The sequence below is a fragment of the Coregonus clupeaformis genome, unplaced genomic scaffold, assembly GCF_020615455.1.
Source record: "Coregonus clupeaformis isolate EN_2021a unplaced genomic scaffold, ASM2061545v1 scaf1116, whole genome shotgun sequence".
Taxonomy (NCBI): domain Eukaryota; kingdom Metazoa; phylum Chordata; class Actinopteri; order Salmoniformes; family Salmonidae; genus Coregonus; species Coregonus clupeaformis.
This window is the reverse complement of record NW_025534570.1, coordinates 1-16,976: the sequence shown is the minus strand read 5'-3', so window position 1 is coordinate 16,976 and position 16,976 is coordinate 1. Positions and strand designations below refer to the sequence as shown.

Genomic DNA, 16,976 nt, shown 5'->3' with positions numbered 1-16,976 from the left:
GCATCAATTTATTTGTTAATTAATGTCGTTTTTTAAAATTATGGCTGCTTGATAGTAATGCATTTTGGTGATTAATGATGCCGGAGGTAGACTCTCTTTCATCCTGACAGACACAAAGTGCCAGAATGGTTGAGAGTGCATGGTGCTGCTGCCCCATAGGCCCTCCTCTTTCCTTCTCATATATGTTGCCCCTCCTTTTAATCTCACTCTCTTTTGCCTTCTCATCTCATTTCTCTCCTTGTTCCCCTTGCTCTCACCATGTTCAATTAATCAATTGACTTGTTATCACCATCAGTATGGGTTTATACATCTCTCATGGGCTTTTATGGCCTATTTTATATATACAATGTATAAGTTACCCACCAAAACCCTTGAGTCTTTTATCATACAAGCAAGGCAATGAAACAGCCAGTAATATCCAATGATCTATTTCTTGTTATACCTGTTCTTCCTCTTGATATTAACACATTCTCTAACCTACCACCAGGAAATACTGGTATCTTCATCTGTTTTGCATTGTACCAGCCAAACCATTGTCCACTTTTGACCCATCTTTTGGGCCTGTTTTGTGCCCGTGTCTGGCTGTATCGACTTCCTCTGTTCTCCATTCCTCTCAGCTAATGTCATTGACTGAGCATTAATGTGAGGAACTGCAGATTTTGTCTCATCCGTACCGCAGACGATTGATAGATGCACTTTTGGCTTTATCTCAGTTTGAAGTTGGGAACAAATTACGTTTTAATTTTTTCACAATACATCCTATTGAGGCTCATCATCAGTGTCACTTATGAGTGTGAGGCAAAGCGACAGCCCAGCGATGGACAGCCTTGGCAGAGCCCGCTTAGATCACTGAGATCAGTGGGTCCATGCTGTCGGTAGTGGATTAGAGTTTCTGTGTTCGCCACCATACCTTCACACTCCTCCTGTTGCTGTAGAACGTCCCTCCACTGAGTACCAGTGGCCAGCAGGGAGAGACGCTGTCACTTTAGTGTTCATCACACGTCGGCCCAGTCTCCCGGCTCGCACCCATCAGTCACTGCAGGGCTGCAACCACAGACCTGCTCTCACTGGCCTCTGAATAATGGTTCCAGTCGTACAGTCACTCAGAACAGACAAACCCTTTCCCTCTCTGAACCACAGGAAACACCACCAGAACAAGCCTTTATTTTAGAGTATAGAGGGTGATGGTTCTGAGAAGAAAAGGAGTCTGAATATTAGCAATGAATATGCGTTGAGTAGGGTTCAATTTGGTTGAAGGCAAATCAACCGACCTGGCGTTTTAGTCAAATATGTGTTTAGTCTGTAGCAGTTGTCCATCTAGTTAGCCTATCCATTCGCTTGTGCACATGCTGATTTTTCCATGCGAGATGACGATATCCTGTCAAACAGCCTTCCATAAATTAAACACAACAAACACATACTAAAAGATTGTACCTCGCTCCACTGTACCTGTATAAATAAGTAGAACTGCATCCATCCAACCTCTCTTGTTTTCCCTTTTCTTTCGAAGGAAGTTGAAAGGAAACCAGTGACCTCGGTTGAATTGTTATTTAATGCATTTTATCGTTTATCCTCATTAGTCAGAAATGAGCCGGAATGGAAGCCTATCTCCCGCCCACCCAGTTAGGTTTTTCCACGTGAAATCTGTCCGGAATGAAGATTAACATCTCAAACAAATGGCTGGGGATCTTGGGACTGTGGGGATTGAGAATAGTAATCCTTGTTCTGCTGTTTGATGGTGGGTGGATTACAGTGTTCCAGGCTGCATGACCACATGGCATTCTCATGACCACGACCGTAGAGAATTCACCCTGAGTGGTCTCTGGCTTCCGGGTTTTCATCCATTAACCATCTCCGCCTCCACCCAAACACCAGCCAGAACGGTAAGCAATGTAAGAGCAAGATGCCGAGCAGCTTTGTGGCAGTAGCAGTCATGTGATTCAGTACTCTATGATTTTTAAATCCAGTCCCAGTAACTGACCTATCCTAGAGCACCAAGACGGCTGTGTGGTGGTAGTATCTGTCTGACCCCTCCAGAATGGGGTAACCAATATGGTGATTAATTATTCAAATGGAAGCATGGATCAGAGATGTGTTATGTGGGCCAACTGTAATGGCTGAAGTGCCCACGTAAAATGTGACCTTGGAGAAATGCTCACATATGCAGCGATTAACCAGACCAACGGATTGACTCAAAGATGGAATGATGACGCAAGCTAAAGCTAATCAAAGGCTGTTGCATACACGACTCCCTCGCACATAAATCTCTCACATAAAATAGTGATTACTTGTTGACATTGATTGTCAGCCACTTTTTCCACCATGATTTTAGGAGAGATGATGGACACTGGCAGATTAAACAACCCAATGATTGGGTTTTTAAGTTTGATTGATATCAATTAATTTGTAGTTCCCACAACAGTACGTTTCATGATCACACACCATCTCTCAGCTCTATAACCAAACTGAGAGGGCGCTAGGAGCCATACTGTTGCACTTTCAACAAAAGCACCAAACCCAGAAAATCTTATTCTCCAGCACTCTGGTGACTCTAGTCCCATGGTGATTGAACTGACTGAGGTGGGTGAGTCATTCCCAGCCCCCCAGTGAATGAGCTTAGCTCCCCTCCATGCACAGGAGGTGGCCTGCTCAACTGGGGAGCTCATTACTGTAGCAATATGGCTGTCTGGAGTGGGATGGCCTGGTGGAGGTACTTACTGTGTGAAGAGAGAGAGAAATGGAAAAAAGAGATGGAGAATGTGGGAGAGGAGGTGGCAGGAGATCTCCAGGCCCTCTGGTCCTGACATTGGGACATGATGAGAAACGGATGGTGTCCTTTGAGTGTTCTCATTTTCTGGGTCACCATCAATGTTCCCTCAAAACAGATTAGGCACTGAGCAAATTTCAGGTCTGCTGAGCACAAACTTGAACGTTGTGGAAATTCTGTACAACTTCCGGCGCTTTTACTGTGAACACTGGCTGTACCCGCTTTTAAGTTAACAGTGGCCAAGTAGACTACTGTGGCTATTTGATCATAATGTAGGCCTACCAGAGTGGAGAAAATGCATCCCATAACATTTTAACATGGAAATATCTATTGAAAGCTGTTCTATGATACAGCCTACAGTAGCAGCCAATGTGTGGTGTTCATTGTAAGCCTACATTCCATGAGACTTTTGAAAACATGCAGAGCCTGACATGAACCTGTTTAGCCACTTGTCCCTCAGACAAGGAGGTGACTGAAAATGTTGTTGTATTGTGTTTGATGCAAGAAACCACTTTACAAAATAACATGTATTATTGTCCCCACACCATTTATTATAACAAAGAATCAAACAAAACTGTATGCTACTCTCACTATTGGCTTCTTGGCTTATTCAATCATGTCTTAAAATACAACACTGCCCCTTTAAGACATAAAAAGCTCTTTACCTGACTCACTTTTCAAAGATGGCTAGAAATGTACACGTTTTGGGGTAAACAAACTCCTCTAGTAAAGTTGAGTGAAGTTCAACTTTGTGCGTCTCTGCGCAGGCTGGCAATTCTGGGCGACAGTCCTGGGGAGCTGCGTGCAGGAACATTGGTCACCATCTAAATTAAGGGTCTGTGTATAGTGCCAGAATTGTGTTTAAAACACAATTTACTGTATGTTCACCTGGCAATAAAACCTATATGATAACTAATTATTATGGCAAAAACAGAACTACTACATGTTCTCATGTCATTGTTATCAGATAAGATATTGTCCCTAGGGGTCTGTTGGTTGTCTCTTCCCTCCAGAAGTGCTCTAATGGTCTGTGGAGAGAGAGTGTACCCTTTCAGCCGGGGTAATAGAATAAATCTGTGTTTGAATCCGTCGTCAGCCTGGTCACCTTTGCAGTTTTCATCTCTGACTTATTGTTTATTGCGTTTCACTCAAGTGTGTGATTGTGGCAGGTTTGGTATTGCTCACCGTTATCTGATATTGAGGCAAGAAATGGCTGACGCTTAAGAATGTCATTGTCGTCAAAAGTGAAACACTCCTAGTCATGATTGAGGGTGTCACTGCCGGAACAAAATCATCACCACACCGCGAAGAGAGGGAAGGAAAATAATGTTTTCTCCACGTCAGGGTTTGTTCTCATTATTGATACATTTATTGCATAAGCTTGAAAGGTAATCACTTTCTGGTTCAGGAAAGAACATGCATAGACAAAAAAATCTATTTCAGTGCAGCGCAGGGAAGAGTGAGATGGAAAAGAATCAGTAGAGCATCTTGAACGTAGAATTAAATGCATCGAAACCAAGTGCCAGTCAATCTTCTTAAGACATGGAACTCTAGCTATATTGCCTTTGTTTCCCCCCCTCACATACTTGTCAGGGAGTGCTTTGCTTCCTGTGTCTCCTTGACAGTCCTAAATAAGTCCACCTGAGTGCTTGGCTGGCCCGTGGGCACTGAATCCGTCTGCTCCGGCCCTTATAGCAGAACCGCCTTTCAAATGAAAGATCACTGAACACAGACTGTGCTCAGGGCTAGGGATTTGAAAGGACATGTTTTCAGTGTCATTGGTTCTGAGGATGATAATAGCTGGCCCAAAATGGACTTGAATTGAACCACAATCCCAACTGCTTTATTAGTGACGTTGTCCTCAAGTCTGTCAGAAGCCATGAATGAATCAGCCTTTGATTAGTGAGGACTGATATTATTCCCGGGCCATGTTAATATGTCCTGTCACAACAATTTTCAAAGTTGTATACGCTAGCTATACTACCAACCATCACAAAATGGTGTTATATGCTGGCAGTCGATATAAGCCCTAGTTGGTTTCAAGTATCATCTGTCAATCTAAAGCCTGGTCTGTAGACTCACAGTAAGTTCAATGTTGAGGACAGGAGAGGAGATTTGTGTGTGTTTGCCTGCCAGTGCAGTCAGCTATGGTGACATGACTCACCGACCACATGCAGACTACCTCCAGATGCCCCTCTCCATTTCCTATAGCTCTAAAAACGTCAGTCTACGGCTCTGAATTTGCAGCGTATAATTAATGAGGTTTCTTTTGGCCTTTTCACCTACTTGTCCCTGTCTCCAGGCTCCTTCTCCTTCCTGTAGTAAGATGGTGCAGAGTGTGTAGTTCTAGGTTCTGAGGAGAGTGACTAGGAAAGTGTTATCTCCTGCAGCAGTGCCTCTTGTCGCTCAGTCTGTTCCTCTGTCTCGCTCTCTCTCTGTGACCCCCGCCTGTGCCCTCCTGCTCCTAAGGACCTGCCAACTCTGGGTCTGAGTCACCCTACAGCACATGGCACCTGATGCCCTCTCCCCTCGCCCACACTCTCTCTGTTCCTCTCCTCCCCATACTGTACACCAGCCAGGCCTCTCTTGCCTCCAGCCCTGGCCCCTCTGCCAGCCTTTCCTTCCGGTCCTGGCCTTGGCATCGCTTGCCAGTGTGATGTCAGCCCATTCCCCATCCCATTTATCATTATCATAAAAAAACCTTGTTGACAAAATGGTTTCTTCCATCTCTGCTCTCTCTGTCAGAGATTTAAAGGCTCTCTCCAACTTTCTGTAAGTCACTGATGGCCTTCACCGACAAAGCCTTATCAAGATACAGCACAGAGCTGTTTTTGCTGTGTGTATTCTTTATCCATTTGAATTGTTTTGTGTTTTTGTGTTGCTCCCTCTGGCTGTTGTGCTGTGGTTGAGTGCAGTCCAGTGTCCTGAGGCCTTATTGTTTGGCTGTGGTGGTGGGAGGTTGTAATTGGTTAGAGGAGGGGTCTTGATTCATGTGTGGTGCTTGGTGCCGCTGACTGCACAAGAAGGGTGAAATTCATCAGCCACTCCACAATCACTATGCCTCCCCTCTCTCTCTCTAAAAAAGATCAGCTTTAAAACGATAACTTTGTTTATTTTCTCTTTCATGAGATACAGACAGTTGTTTGCATCATCTCAATGTTTTCTTACTTTCTGTTTGCTTTAAAAATGTATTTATTTCATAGCAGACCCACTCAGCTCTCCCCCTCCAGCCACATGTACACTACTGCCTTAACACCAGAGTCTCATCCACAGAACTATCTCCTCTTCTATAGAGACCATATATTGGCTCCAGCTATGGCAGTGAAGAGGTCACGTTGTAACATGCTCTTCGCATTCATGGAGAATCTCTGTTTACATGGGTATTCATCAGGTCCAGTAGACTCTCTCTCTCCAATGTAAACCCTTGAGGGCTCTATTCCTGACAGGCACATATCCATCACCTCTGAGATGGCAGCTACCATGTCTTCTCAGGCCAAGAGTGGTAGCAGTCCATCACTTGGTGGCAGATGGATGGGAGGTATCATCAGGCCTGTGATGGAATGTTGTCTGGCTGGAGGATGAAGTATGGCACGTTAGACTGCCTCAGACCACAGGTACCGAGACGGACACAGACACCGCCGACCATTCAGCGCTGAAATATGTCTCGCTGTCACTCAACCGTTAACGACTTAACTTTCTTTAGGACACTCCACACTTTCCATAATGCCTCCTCCATTACACCTTAATGAGTATTGCAAATTTATGTCCATCGCTCCAAGATATAGTACATTTTCGGGAATTCTGCACTGATTTGTAGCAGTCACCCGTAGCCGGTATTAAGCACTATTCAGCACTTTCATCTCCTGACACGTGGGATTCACAATTCTCCATAATTCTGGAAATAATAAGGTCTTAAATGAGTCTGGTCCCTCCCTTCCCCGTCGGCTGGTCTCACTCTGTTGCGTCCTGGGCATTAGCATTCAGCCAGCACTGTACCCTTCCCTGTCCCCAGTGGATGGCCTCCATGTGCAGGTAGAGGCTGTCTACATTCTCTGTCCTGTCTCACACTTATGTCACCAACACTGACCTCTGTGTCCTGCCCTCACAACCCATGGGTCCACCCTGTAAACACAGCACAGAGGGAAGGGGAGAGAGTGGGTGGGTGCAGGTAGGGGGAGGGTCATGGGAGGGGTCAGATGTCCTGGAGAGTAAGACTGGAGCCGATCAGTTTACTGAGTGGAACATTTCTCCTCCATCTGTCTTTCCGTCCCCACTTTGGTCTCCTGATTGAGCTCTCACCCCCAGGCCCTGTTAGAGATGATTGTGTCTGACTGTGTGTGTTCTACCCTGCGGGCTCCTCTTCAGATGACATGCCACTGAAGTGACTGGCCTTGAGATCACACGTCACTCAACCTCCGCTATCAGACATGGGATTGTCAGGGAGAAGGGGAGCGAGACAGAGGGGAATAGCGAGGGGGCTGATTCCACTGATGATTGCAACTCTCGATTAGACCCATCTTTGTTATTAGGCAATCGGAACTATGATGGCTTCAAAGAATTTCAACTAGAATGTTTTATTTTGGGGTTTGGCATCTTGGTGTATATTGCGTGGAAAGGGAATAAACAGCCTCATTTACTTGCCTGTTCTCATCAGACAGTTTTATCTCTATTTTCATCTTGGAAAAATCTAATTGTACCATTTGCCATTTTTTTTTCCATGCTGTGGACTTAGAAAAGCATAAATGTGGAAGTATAAACACTAAACCCATACACACACTCGTTTGTGGAAATGTTGTATAAAGGGATTACAATGTGTTTTAAGATGATCCCCCTCTCTCCCTCTCTACAGAGCATCTTCACTGTGATGTTGGGCCCTTTCGTCTTCTTTGATGCACAGAAGACCAAATACCTCCAGATCCTCACCTCACTCATGCGTTGGATCGGTAAGAGTAACCTATCTTACGATATCAACTCGCCAATACCGGTCAGGGCATTTTTTAATGAAGTTATACAAACACCATAGGCTGATAGAGGTTGCTCTGGACAGACTCGAGGCACACATCTTCAAATAATCACATTAAATGTGGATCTCAATTTATTTTGTAAGTAGAGCAATTCAAGCTGTGAAATTCCCAGGAACTTTATCGAAACGGTAAGTCTGTCATGGGTATTTATTTAGGGAGCGCTGTAATGTGCATTCTCTTCCAAGTTTGTCTGCATGATGGAGGGTGTGTCTTTCCTTCCTTTAAATATCACACTCCATTATCCCCGGTTCACGGTCTCACGCCTTCTCCCAGATTGCTCTTTGCCACTGTTGCAAATGTTTAGAAAAAAACAACAACTTTATTCCACCTGGCTGAAGGTCTGAACCTTGGTGGGAGCAGTGTTCGCTCCTGCTCCCCACCCTCTCCCTCTTTCATTCCTCTCCCTCCCTCTCTTCCTCCCTCTCTCCCTTACCCCTCCTTCCTCTCCCAACCTCCCTCTCTTACCTCCCTCCTCTCCTCTCTGTGGCTCCTGGGTCCGTCGATCATACGGCAGTCCCGCTCCGTGTCGTGATTCCCATCTCCTCTCATCCCTCAGCCTGACAAGCCTGACAGGCCGTCCCAGGCCTGATTGGACCGTCACTCACAGGGCGTCGGACGAAAATAAACCGCCCGTCCTGGACCTGCTGTTAAAATCACAACACCACTGAATCATGGCTCTCCCGCCACCCCCGCATGGGCATACTGCGTGCGCCCTACAACAACACACAGGGCAGATATATACACACACACACACAGACACACACAGACACACGCACACACGCACACAGGTGCGCCTGCACATACACACATAGTTGCGTGCACATAAACAACACACACACTGTCCATTATCTGGCTATCTTCAAAGCACCCTGGGATTCTGGCTACACCCCTACCACTCCCTCCTCTATCCCCGCCCTCCCCTGGCTCTACCTGTGATTGATTGGCTGTGTCACCTCTGCAGGCCTCTCTACAGCACCAGCTAATGATTCAAAATGGCCGCAGTGGCAGCTCTTTGTTTCCTGACTGCACCAGTGCCACTTGCCACGCACAGAGGATAGATGGCCTGCCTTCAAAGCATAGGGCACTGAAAGCTGAGGGGTTTAAGCAGCCATCAAACACAGGGTTGGAGACCGTTTTAAATCCTATAAGAAAAACATTATGGGCCAAAGTTTAGGAGGAACAGACGTCTAAAGAAGAATGTATGGGCTAGACAGCACGCTTGAGTCCTAAATCTCGTGTCAACAATGTTATTTTTTTTGTTTGGTTAACTTTCTAATGTTTAGCTCATGTCTCAGAGGAAATGTAAATTGGGCACCAGAATTTACACTGGAGACCTAATTGATCAATTTAAGTACTGCTTTTATTTTTTTAATGAAAGGCAAGTGGCTGTCTATTAAAGACGTATTCAACTGATGTTGCCCTCTCAAATTCGTGTTGAAGAGTTTTCTGGCCATTTGTGTGGTGCTGTGATCAGGCCAGGGACAGCATAGCCCATCTGGCCTCTCCACCCTTTCTCTACATTTTCTCTAGTCTCATTTTGACACAGACACAGCATCTGGCTGTACTAGATTTGCTGCTAAACCCTTAGGGCTTTACCAGCCTCCCAACCCTGAAAGAGAGAGCTCACTGACAAAGGTCTTGAGTAATTGGATGTGCAATAAAAAATAAAACCGGCAAATGGACAAATTGAACTCAGTTCGGTACCGCATAAATACATTGAGCAAAAATAAACGCAACATGCAACAATTTCAAAGATTTCACTGAGTTACAGTTCATATAAGAAATCAGTCAATTGAAATCAATTCACTAGGCCCTAATATATGAATTTCACATGACTGGGAATACAGCTATGCATCTGTTTGTCACAGATACCTTAAAAAAAAAGTAGGGGCGTGGATAAAAAAACCAGTCAGTATCTGGTGTGACCACCATTTGCCTCATGCAGCATGACACATCTCCTTCGCATAGAGTTGATCAGGTTGTTGATTGTGGCCTGTGGAATGTTGTCCCACTCCTCTTCAATGGCTGTGCGAAGTTGCTGGATATTGGCGGGAACTGGAACATGCCGTCGTACGCGTCGATCCAGAGCATCCCAAACATGCTCAATGGGTGACATGTCTGGTGATTATGCAGGCTATGAAAGAACTGGGACATTTTCAGCTTCCAGTAAATGTGTACAGATCCTTGCGACATGGGGCTGTGCATTATCATGCTGAAACATGAGATGATGGCGGCGGATGAATGGCACGACAATGGGCCTCAGGATCTCATCACGGTATCTCTGTGCATTCAAATTGCCGTCGATAAAATGTGATTGTGTTTGTTGTCTGTAGCTTATGCCAGCCCCTACCATAACCCCATCGCCACCATGGGGCACTCTGTTCACAACGTTGACATCAGCAAACCGCTCGCCTACACGGCGCCATACACGCTGTCTGCCATCTGCCCGGTACAGTTGAAACCAGGATTCATCCGTGAAGAGCACACTTCTCCAGCATGCCAATGGCCATCGAGGTTGAGCATTTGCCCACTGAAGGCGGTTATGACGCGAACTGCAGTCAGGTCAAGACCCTGGTGAGGACGACGAGCACCCAGATGAGCTTCCCTCAGACGGTTTCTGACAGTTTGTGCAGACATTCCCACAGTTTAATCAGCTGTCTTGGTGGCTGATCTCAGACGATCCCGCAGGTGAAGAAGCCAGATTGGACGTACTGCCAAATTCTCTAAAATGATGTTGGAGGTGGTTTATGGTAGAGAAATGAACGATAAATTCTCTGTCAACAGATCTGGTAGATTTCCTGCAGTCAGCATGCCAATTTGTGCTCCTTCTAAACTTGAGACATCTGTGGCATTGTGTTGTGTGACAAAACTGCACATTTTAGTGGCCTTTTATTGTCCCCAGCACAAGGTGCATCTGTGCAATGATCAGGCTGTTTAATCAGCTTCTTGATATGGGGGGTGTTATGAGGATGTATTATGCTCTCAAGGTATTGTCTTTCCTGTTAAAGATACAGTATGTAATGGTTGCCCTGCAGCAAGAAAATGGGACTTGGGAGTGATTCTTTTAAGCTGTTATCCATTTTATCTGACTCCTCTCCTCACTCTGTTTTAGCTCCACTCTTTTCACCCACTGAAGCTCCTGAATTGGACACGTTAAATGATTAATAAGAATAACTTGAGTGCGTGCGTTGTAGCATAGCTTATGACTTGGCAAAGGTTGTGACTTAGCAAAGCTTTGGTCTCAAGGGAGGAATTTAATACCAACTTAACGATATAATGAAACTAAAAGTAAACCACTTATTTCTGTCACGATGATGGGATTCATGATGCATTGTGAATACGTCTCTGGATTAGGCCCGTGGTTTTACACCTTCATGTACCAGGTATCTACTAATCATCCTATGATTCCTTCTCTGCACTTTAAAGCCCCCTAATAAGCATGAACAACAGATCCTCATTAATATTAATGAAGTGTCACTAACACTGTGTAAGGACTGTTCTTTTTTTTATGAGACTTTTTATAAGGAGACTGAGAATGTCAAGATATGTTTGTGAAACTTGTAACAAGTTCTACAGGGTTTTTTGTTTTCAGTCAGAAATTGTTTTGATAATGACACTGATGTAGTACAGTATGATACGTTTTTAGACAGCAATTATGTTAATGTTCTTGTCACTCTGAAACAATGCCCCAAAATCGAACCACATTATTCAAATTCTTCACAGGGTTCTCACCTATTGATAACACACATATTTTTCTAAGTACTTAGTACTACTGAGCTTTGTCCTTTTTTCTCTAGTGCCAACCAGTATGCAGTTATCCCTAAAATAATAACTGCATTATAGCATATACTGTCTTACAAAACTGACATTGCATGTTACGGTCACATGCGTCTTCCACTTTTACATTAACCTGCATTTGCCAGATTTACAGACCCCCTGGTTCGATTCCAGGCTGTATCACAACCGGCCGTGATTGGGAGTCCCATAGGGCGGCGCACAATTGGCCCAGCGTCGTCCGGGTTTGGCCGGTGTAGGCCGTCATTGTAAATAATAATTTGTTCTTAACTGACTTGCCAAGTTAAATAAAGGTAAAATAAAATAACAAATAAATGTAATTACTTTTCACCGCTAGCAGATCCTCTTTTCTTCTAAGATGTCAGATATTGATACCTGCGTAGGTATGTCCCCCGTTCAGCCACTTCCATCTCCATTGTCTCATGGCCCTTCTCTTTCATACTCATTACTCACCTTAGACAAGGGACAGGTGGCCAGGCTCCCCTGCCTGCCTCTCCACTCACCCATGATGCCCTATGGGGGAGTTCAGGGTGGGGCAGGGTGATGGTGGTGGGGGATGAGGAGTGCTAAGTAGAGTGCAGAGTGGGGAATGTTAGGGGAGATGTGTTGTGTTGGAGCCCTGCTCACTGCCTGTGGCCTTGTCAGTGTCACTCAGCTGAACCCCCTGTCCAACCAAGCTCACTACACACTTTTTGTCTTCCCCCACTGAGGACATGACTTACATAGTGGACACAGATGGTGTCATTTGTTGGCTTTTAGTCCAAATTTCTATCCCTCTTGTAACTCCGTCTCCAGTCCCGGTTGTGATCCCATCACTCTGCTTGTAGCTGCTTCCGTCCATGGTCCCACTTTGCTAGACCCATTAGAAGCTATTTGTGTAGCCCTGCGTCCAGCCCCATTTGGTTTTCCCATTTGTATTCCTGTTTATTATTCCTCCTACTCTATACTCGATTCACTGACCCATTCTTTTAATGTCTAACATCTGCCTATCACAGTTCTGTTGCCCTGATGACCTCATAGGGTCTTAGTTTAATTACTATATCGCTCACATACTGCACCCAGTCTCTATGAACTCTCGTAGGTGCTTTAATTGATATTTACATTTGAGTCATTTAGCAGACGCTCTTATCCAGAGCGACTTACAGTTAGTGAGTGCATATATTGAGTGGTGTGAGTGGTCAATAATGGACGGAAAGGCACCTGGCTCGGTAAACGAATATTAATCACCCCTCTTCTGTCTCCACAGGGATGGATGGATAGGTGAAGAGCCTCAGAGGCACTATTTATTACCCTTACAGCCATGGCATATGGATCCTACTGTATGCTGGGAAAGGAGAAATCATGCATTCTGAGAACACTGTCCTCCCACTGTCACATTTGTTTTTCTAGACATGGTGAACTACACCACCACCCCAGCCAGCCCTGTGTGGAGTAACCTCCGGCTCAATAGGAAAAGAGGCTGTGAAATGAACTAGGGCTGTTACTCTCTCTGGAGAAACGAATAGCTTAAACCACAGGCCCCAGACCGCAATGATCAGTGGATCCCTATCCAGTCCATCCCATTGTCTTGGTTTAGGGAGTAACCAGGGAGCTTTACAGCTACCTATTGCCATTTCAAGCAGAGAGAGATGGTAATATTTGTTTTTGAAGGTCAAGGAGGGAACTCTACTAGTGGCTGGTTGAGCGGAACCTAAGAGTTCGCCCAGAGAGGCTAATGTATAGTGCGTCTCACGGGGAACGTTGAAATATGGTTGGGCGTTCATGAACTTTCCAACACCAGCACAGTTCAGAAGTTAAAGGAAAACTCCAGATTGGAATGCATCATTCCTTTTCTTGTCACAACAGACATTACTTATAGTCAACACTGACCACGGAATTGTTCAGAGAGAAAATCTGTCTTAGTTTGACACTTTTATCTCTTTCAGAAACAAAACATAAACACAGCTCAGATCCTAGGTCCACTTTACTCACATCTCTGCTGAGTTTTGATATGTAGAGAAATAAATGTGGCCAGCTTTTTGGGCACCTGTTCCTGTTTACTATTGATGCCCAGTGTTTCATTTTGTAATGAGAACTTTGATTTGATAGTGAACAAAATGTATAGGACTTGATTAGGGAAAAACTTGTAGGATGTGTGGTGTTCCCCAGGATCAATTGGAGCTCAATACCCTGATAACTAAGCCCTTAATCATGACTGTTGACTTCCGTCCCTCGCTCACCTCACCGTGTTGTTGTCGTCACCTCCATTTCCTTGAGGGAGGAATGAGAATGTAAGACACAGTGTTTCTAGAATGTTGTTACCGGTTTCCGCTTTTAACCATCTTTCTCAGGGTTTCGTCATTGGGCGACAGGAATACTAGAGGTCAAATGCAAAACTTGCTTTGAACATTTTACATTTGTCTCATTTGAAATAAATGTCAGACCAGAACATTATTTGATATTGAAGACAGAGAAGCAGACAAGAATTTGCTTTATTCATATCTTGGTGTCTGCACAGTTGTCTGCTTTGTACTTCCATTGCATCATGAACCAAGCTTTCTATGCTCAATAAATTATTTGATGCGGTCAGAAGAAAAAGTACATATTTATATTCTGCACACTGAATGTTTAATTATTGTTGGATTGGTGTTTTAGCTAACCTGGTGCAACCACACACTAAATTGACTTAAACATTTGACTCCTCTTCTATTAGTTTGTTATACAATTTAAAAAATGTCAGCAGTAGCACAGAAGAGGTTGTTGGTTTTAAAACGTCTGCGGTTGAGAAGTTGAAGGAAAAACCCTGACCTCAAGGCAGCCTCAAGCGGATGTGTTTTAGAGATCCCAGTGTTTGGAGCGTGGCTTAGCTCAGCCTTGTGGTAAGCAAGGCAGGTGCCTTTTATTTCTTATCTTTGGCCTAATGTGCAATTTGCAGCAGCACGGCTGAGTGATTGGACTAATTGATGTTTTCTTGAACACTAGATAATGTCATGGAGTTTGACTCGACTCTGCCCTGTGGAGTTGAGCTGCTGTATGGGGTGCTAAATGGCAGCCCTGCTGCAGTGCTGCGCAACCTGATCGCGGGGCTTGCCTCGAAGTAGCCAGGCAAGCAGGCCATTATCACCAGCTATCACACACGCAGTGGCTGTCCTGTCCCCCGCTTCTGATAACCAAGACTATGATAGGATTATAGGATATCACCCAAAGAAATCTGGAGTAAAATATTCTGCAAACCTAGAAATCGGGCAAACTGCCAAAGCTGCTCAATACCACTGAGACTTAACCAACTGGTCTCATCATGGAGCGCATCGCTTAAAGAGCAATTACACCACTTTTCAAACTCATTTTCAATGTCTACATATGTGAAAACCGTGCATTTCTATGTTTTATAGAAAAAAATAAAGTAAAACATTTCCACCCGATGACATCAAAAGTTAAAATGTTTTAAATACTGAGATTTGCAGTGACGTGGGGAGCAAGAAAATACCCTCCCTTGGGCTAAAAACTCGTTGCAGGTTTTGAAAATCACTGTTTAAAAAAAAAATAGCGTTTAATCCTACCCTGTGATGTCACAGAGAAGGTCCTTTCTTCCTTCTTGTTTTAACCACCGATCATAGAAACACTGATTTCACATATTATGTAGATACTGATTTGGTGCTGGAGGTAATGAATGTGAGGTTGAAAAGTGGTGGAATTGCCCTTTAATTAATGATGGGATGATTGCTGCAAAGGAGTGCTGCTGGAGTTGGACTTGGATTGTTATCTGTTAGGGAATGGGAGGTAGCAAGAGGCCAATTTGTATACCAGTGGAGAGTAATGTTCCTTTCTATTGTCAAGGCCTGTGCTAGAATAATATCCCGTATGTCTTTTAATGTCAGAAAGATGAAAGCACATGAAAAGCCCTTGACCTGTCAACTGTTATTATGGACTCTTCTTCCCACATCAATTGCAAAAACCTTTGTACAGGGAGCATACTACTCACAAAATCAGAACAGTGGTGTGCTTCAAAGCTCCTCACCTGAAGTCATTCTGTGCTCCTTAATGAAGTCAAGGAAACCCGTCCCAGAGGAGCGGCTGAAGAGGAGACCCTCTTCCACAGATACTGTAGTCTACAGCTCCTTGGGGGGTTGAGAGTGCCGGCCAACCTTGGCTTAACAGCAAACGGTTTGTTTGCTACCACTGGAGATACAACTGTAAGTGCCTCCTCTGGGGGGCTTTTAAGTTTAAGCATTCCCCACAAGGTCATTGCCATCCCCATCGAAGTGCTATAAATCACCAGTAGCAGTTATGTGGATGTGATATGTGACTGTTTGACACCTGCTCAATGCACTCAGTCCCTCCCCGACGCCGTGTGACGAGTGAAACCCGCAGGCAGTCGTATAGGGCAGAGCGTGTCAATGTAAAAGTCCAGGTAATCACCATATCATCAGAGATATCATCTCTACAGGGAAAATGGCTCATCCCATCTGAATGAATTAGTTTTGTCACCAGAGTGTCCGTCGATGGAGAGGCAAGAAGGAGTGTGTCTATTGTTGATTGAGGATTACCAGGAGGATGAAACGAGAGCTTCAGAGTAGACTCCATCAGGAAGTCAATGACACTGCCCTTTAGAGAGAGGAGAGCAATATGGCTGCAAGAAGGAATGTAAAAAAAACACACACAAAAACTGCCATGTATACTGATTATAATTCATTACAGTGGTTGTAGAATATGTCATTTGCTGTGAATGTATGATGCAATGATTTATTTAATGCTGGCTCTATGCTATTACCAATGGCTGGTAATCTTGTAATCTGGCTAACTGCGTTGGATTTTCTCTCCAGACACAGTGTCCCCGTGCGTCTAAAGCACTCATAGTGAAGAAAGATTTGCTCCTATTCTTCGCCGTTGGACAGATAAAACAGTGAGATTCATAGCTAAGGCTGCACCAAGTACTATAAAACCCACATGGTTGCCCTATCTCCTGTAGCATGATCCAGTTGAAAAGGAATGATGAATGAGTACATTATCAAAATGTACTTTGTTCTACTTAGTGTCCAGTTCTTTCATCTGATCGACTTTCAATCTCTTTCAAAGATAAGAGGAGTTGGTTCAGTGCCTTAAGTAAGACAAATGAGGCCTTGTCTTTAATGAGCACTAAAGCATGATAGTCGGGATCAGAGCCATAAGAGAGAGATTCTCTGTCACTCCAACTTTAGGGGATAGAACTACAGTAGAAGGGTCGACTATTCTTTGTTATTTACGGACCGTTGTTTACCTTTTGAAGCTCACTTGTTCTCTATCACAGACGTGTGTTTGTCAAGCAGCTGCCAAAGTAATTATTTAAGTTGTGACCTGGCTATGGCTTCCCGATCTATAACCCAGAAGGTAGCACCAGTTATTTGGGTGGGTTCCATTCAGCCGCTCCAGTA

General features: G+C 44.5%; 1 protein-coding gene across 4 annotated transcripts in view; it reads left to right on the top strand.

Annotated features, from left to right (window-relative positions):
• LOC121551119 (transmembrane protein 104-like) overlaps positions 1–16,960 on the top strand; it is a 62,631-nt gene extending 45,671 nt beyond the window's left edge. The window contains exons 9-10 of one of the 4 annotated variants that reach the window (XM_045217555.1): positions 7,617–7,710; positions 12,833–16,960. In XM_045217555.1, the coding sequence (XP_045073490.1) occupies positions 7,617–7,710; positions 12,833–12,846 (108 nt within the window). In that variant the 3' untranslated portion in view covers positions 12,847–16,960. Of the gene's footprint in view, positions 1–7,616; positions 7,711–8,305; positions 9,205–12,832 lie in introns of those variants that run through there. The other 3 variants (XM_045217553.1, XM_045217554.1, XM_045217556.1) reach the window with 3 other exon arrangements.
• Positions 16,961–16,976: the final 16 nt, after the last annotated feature.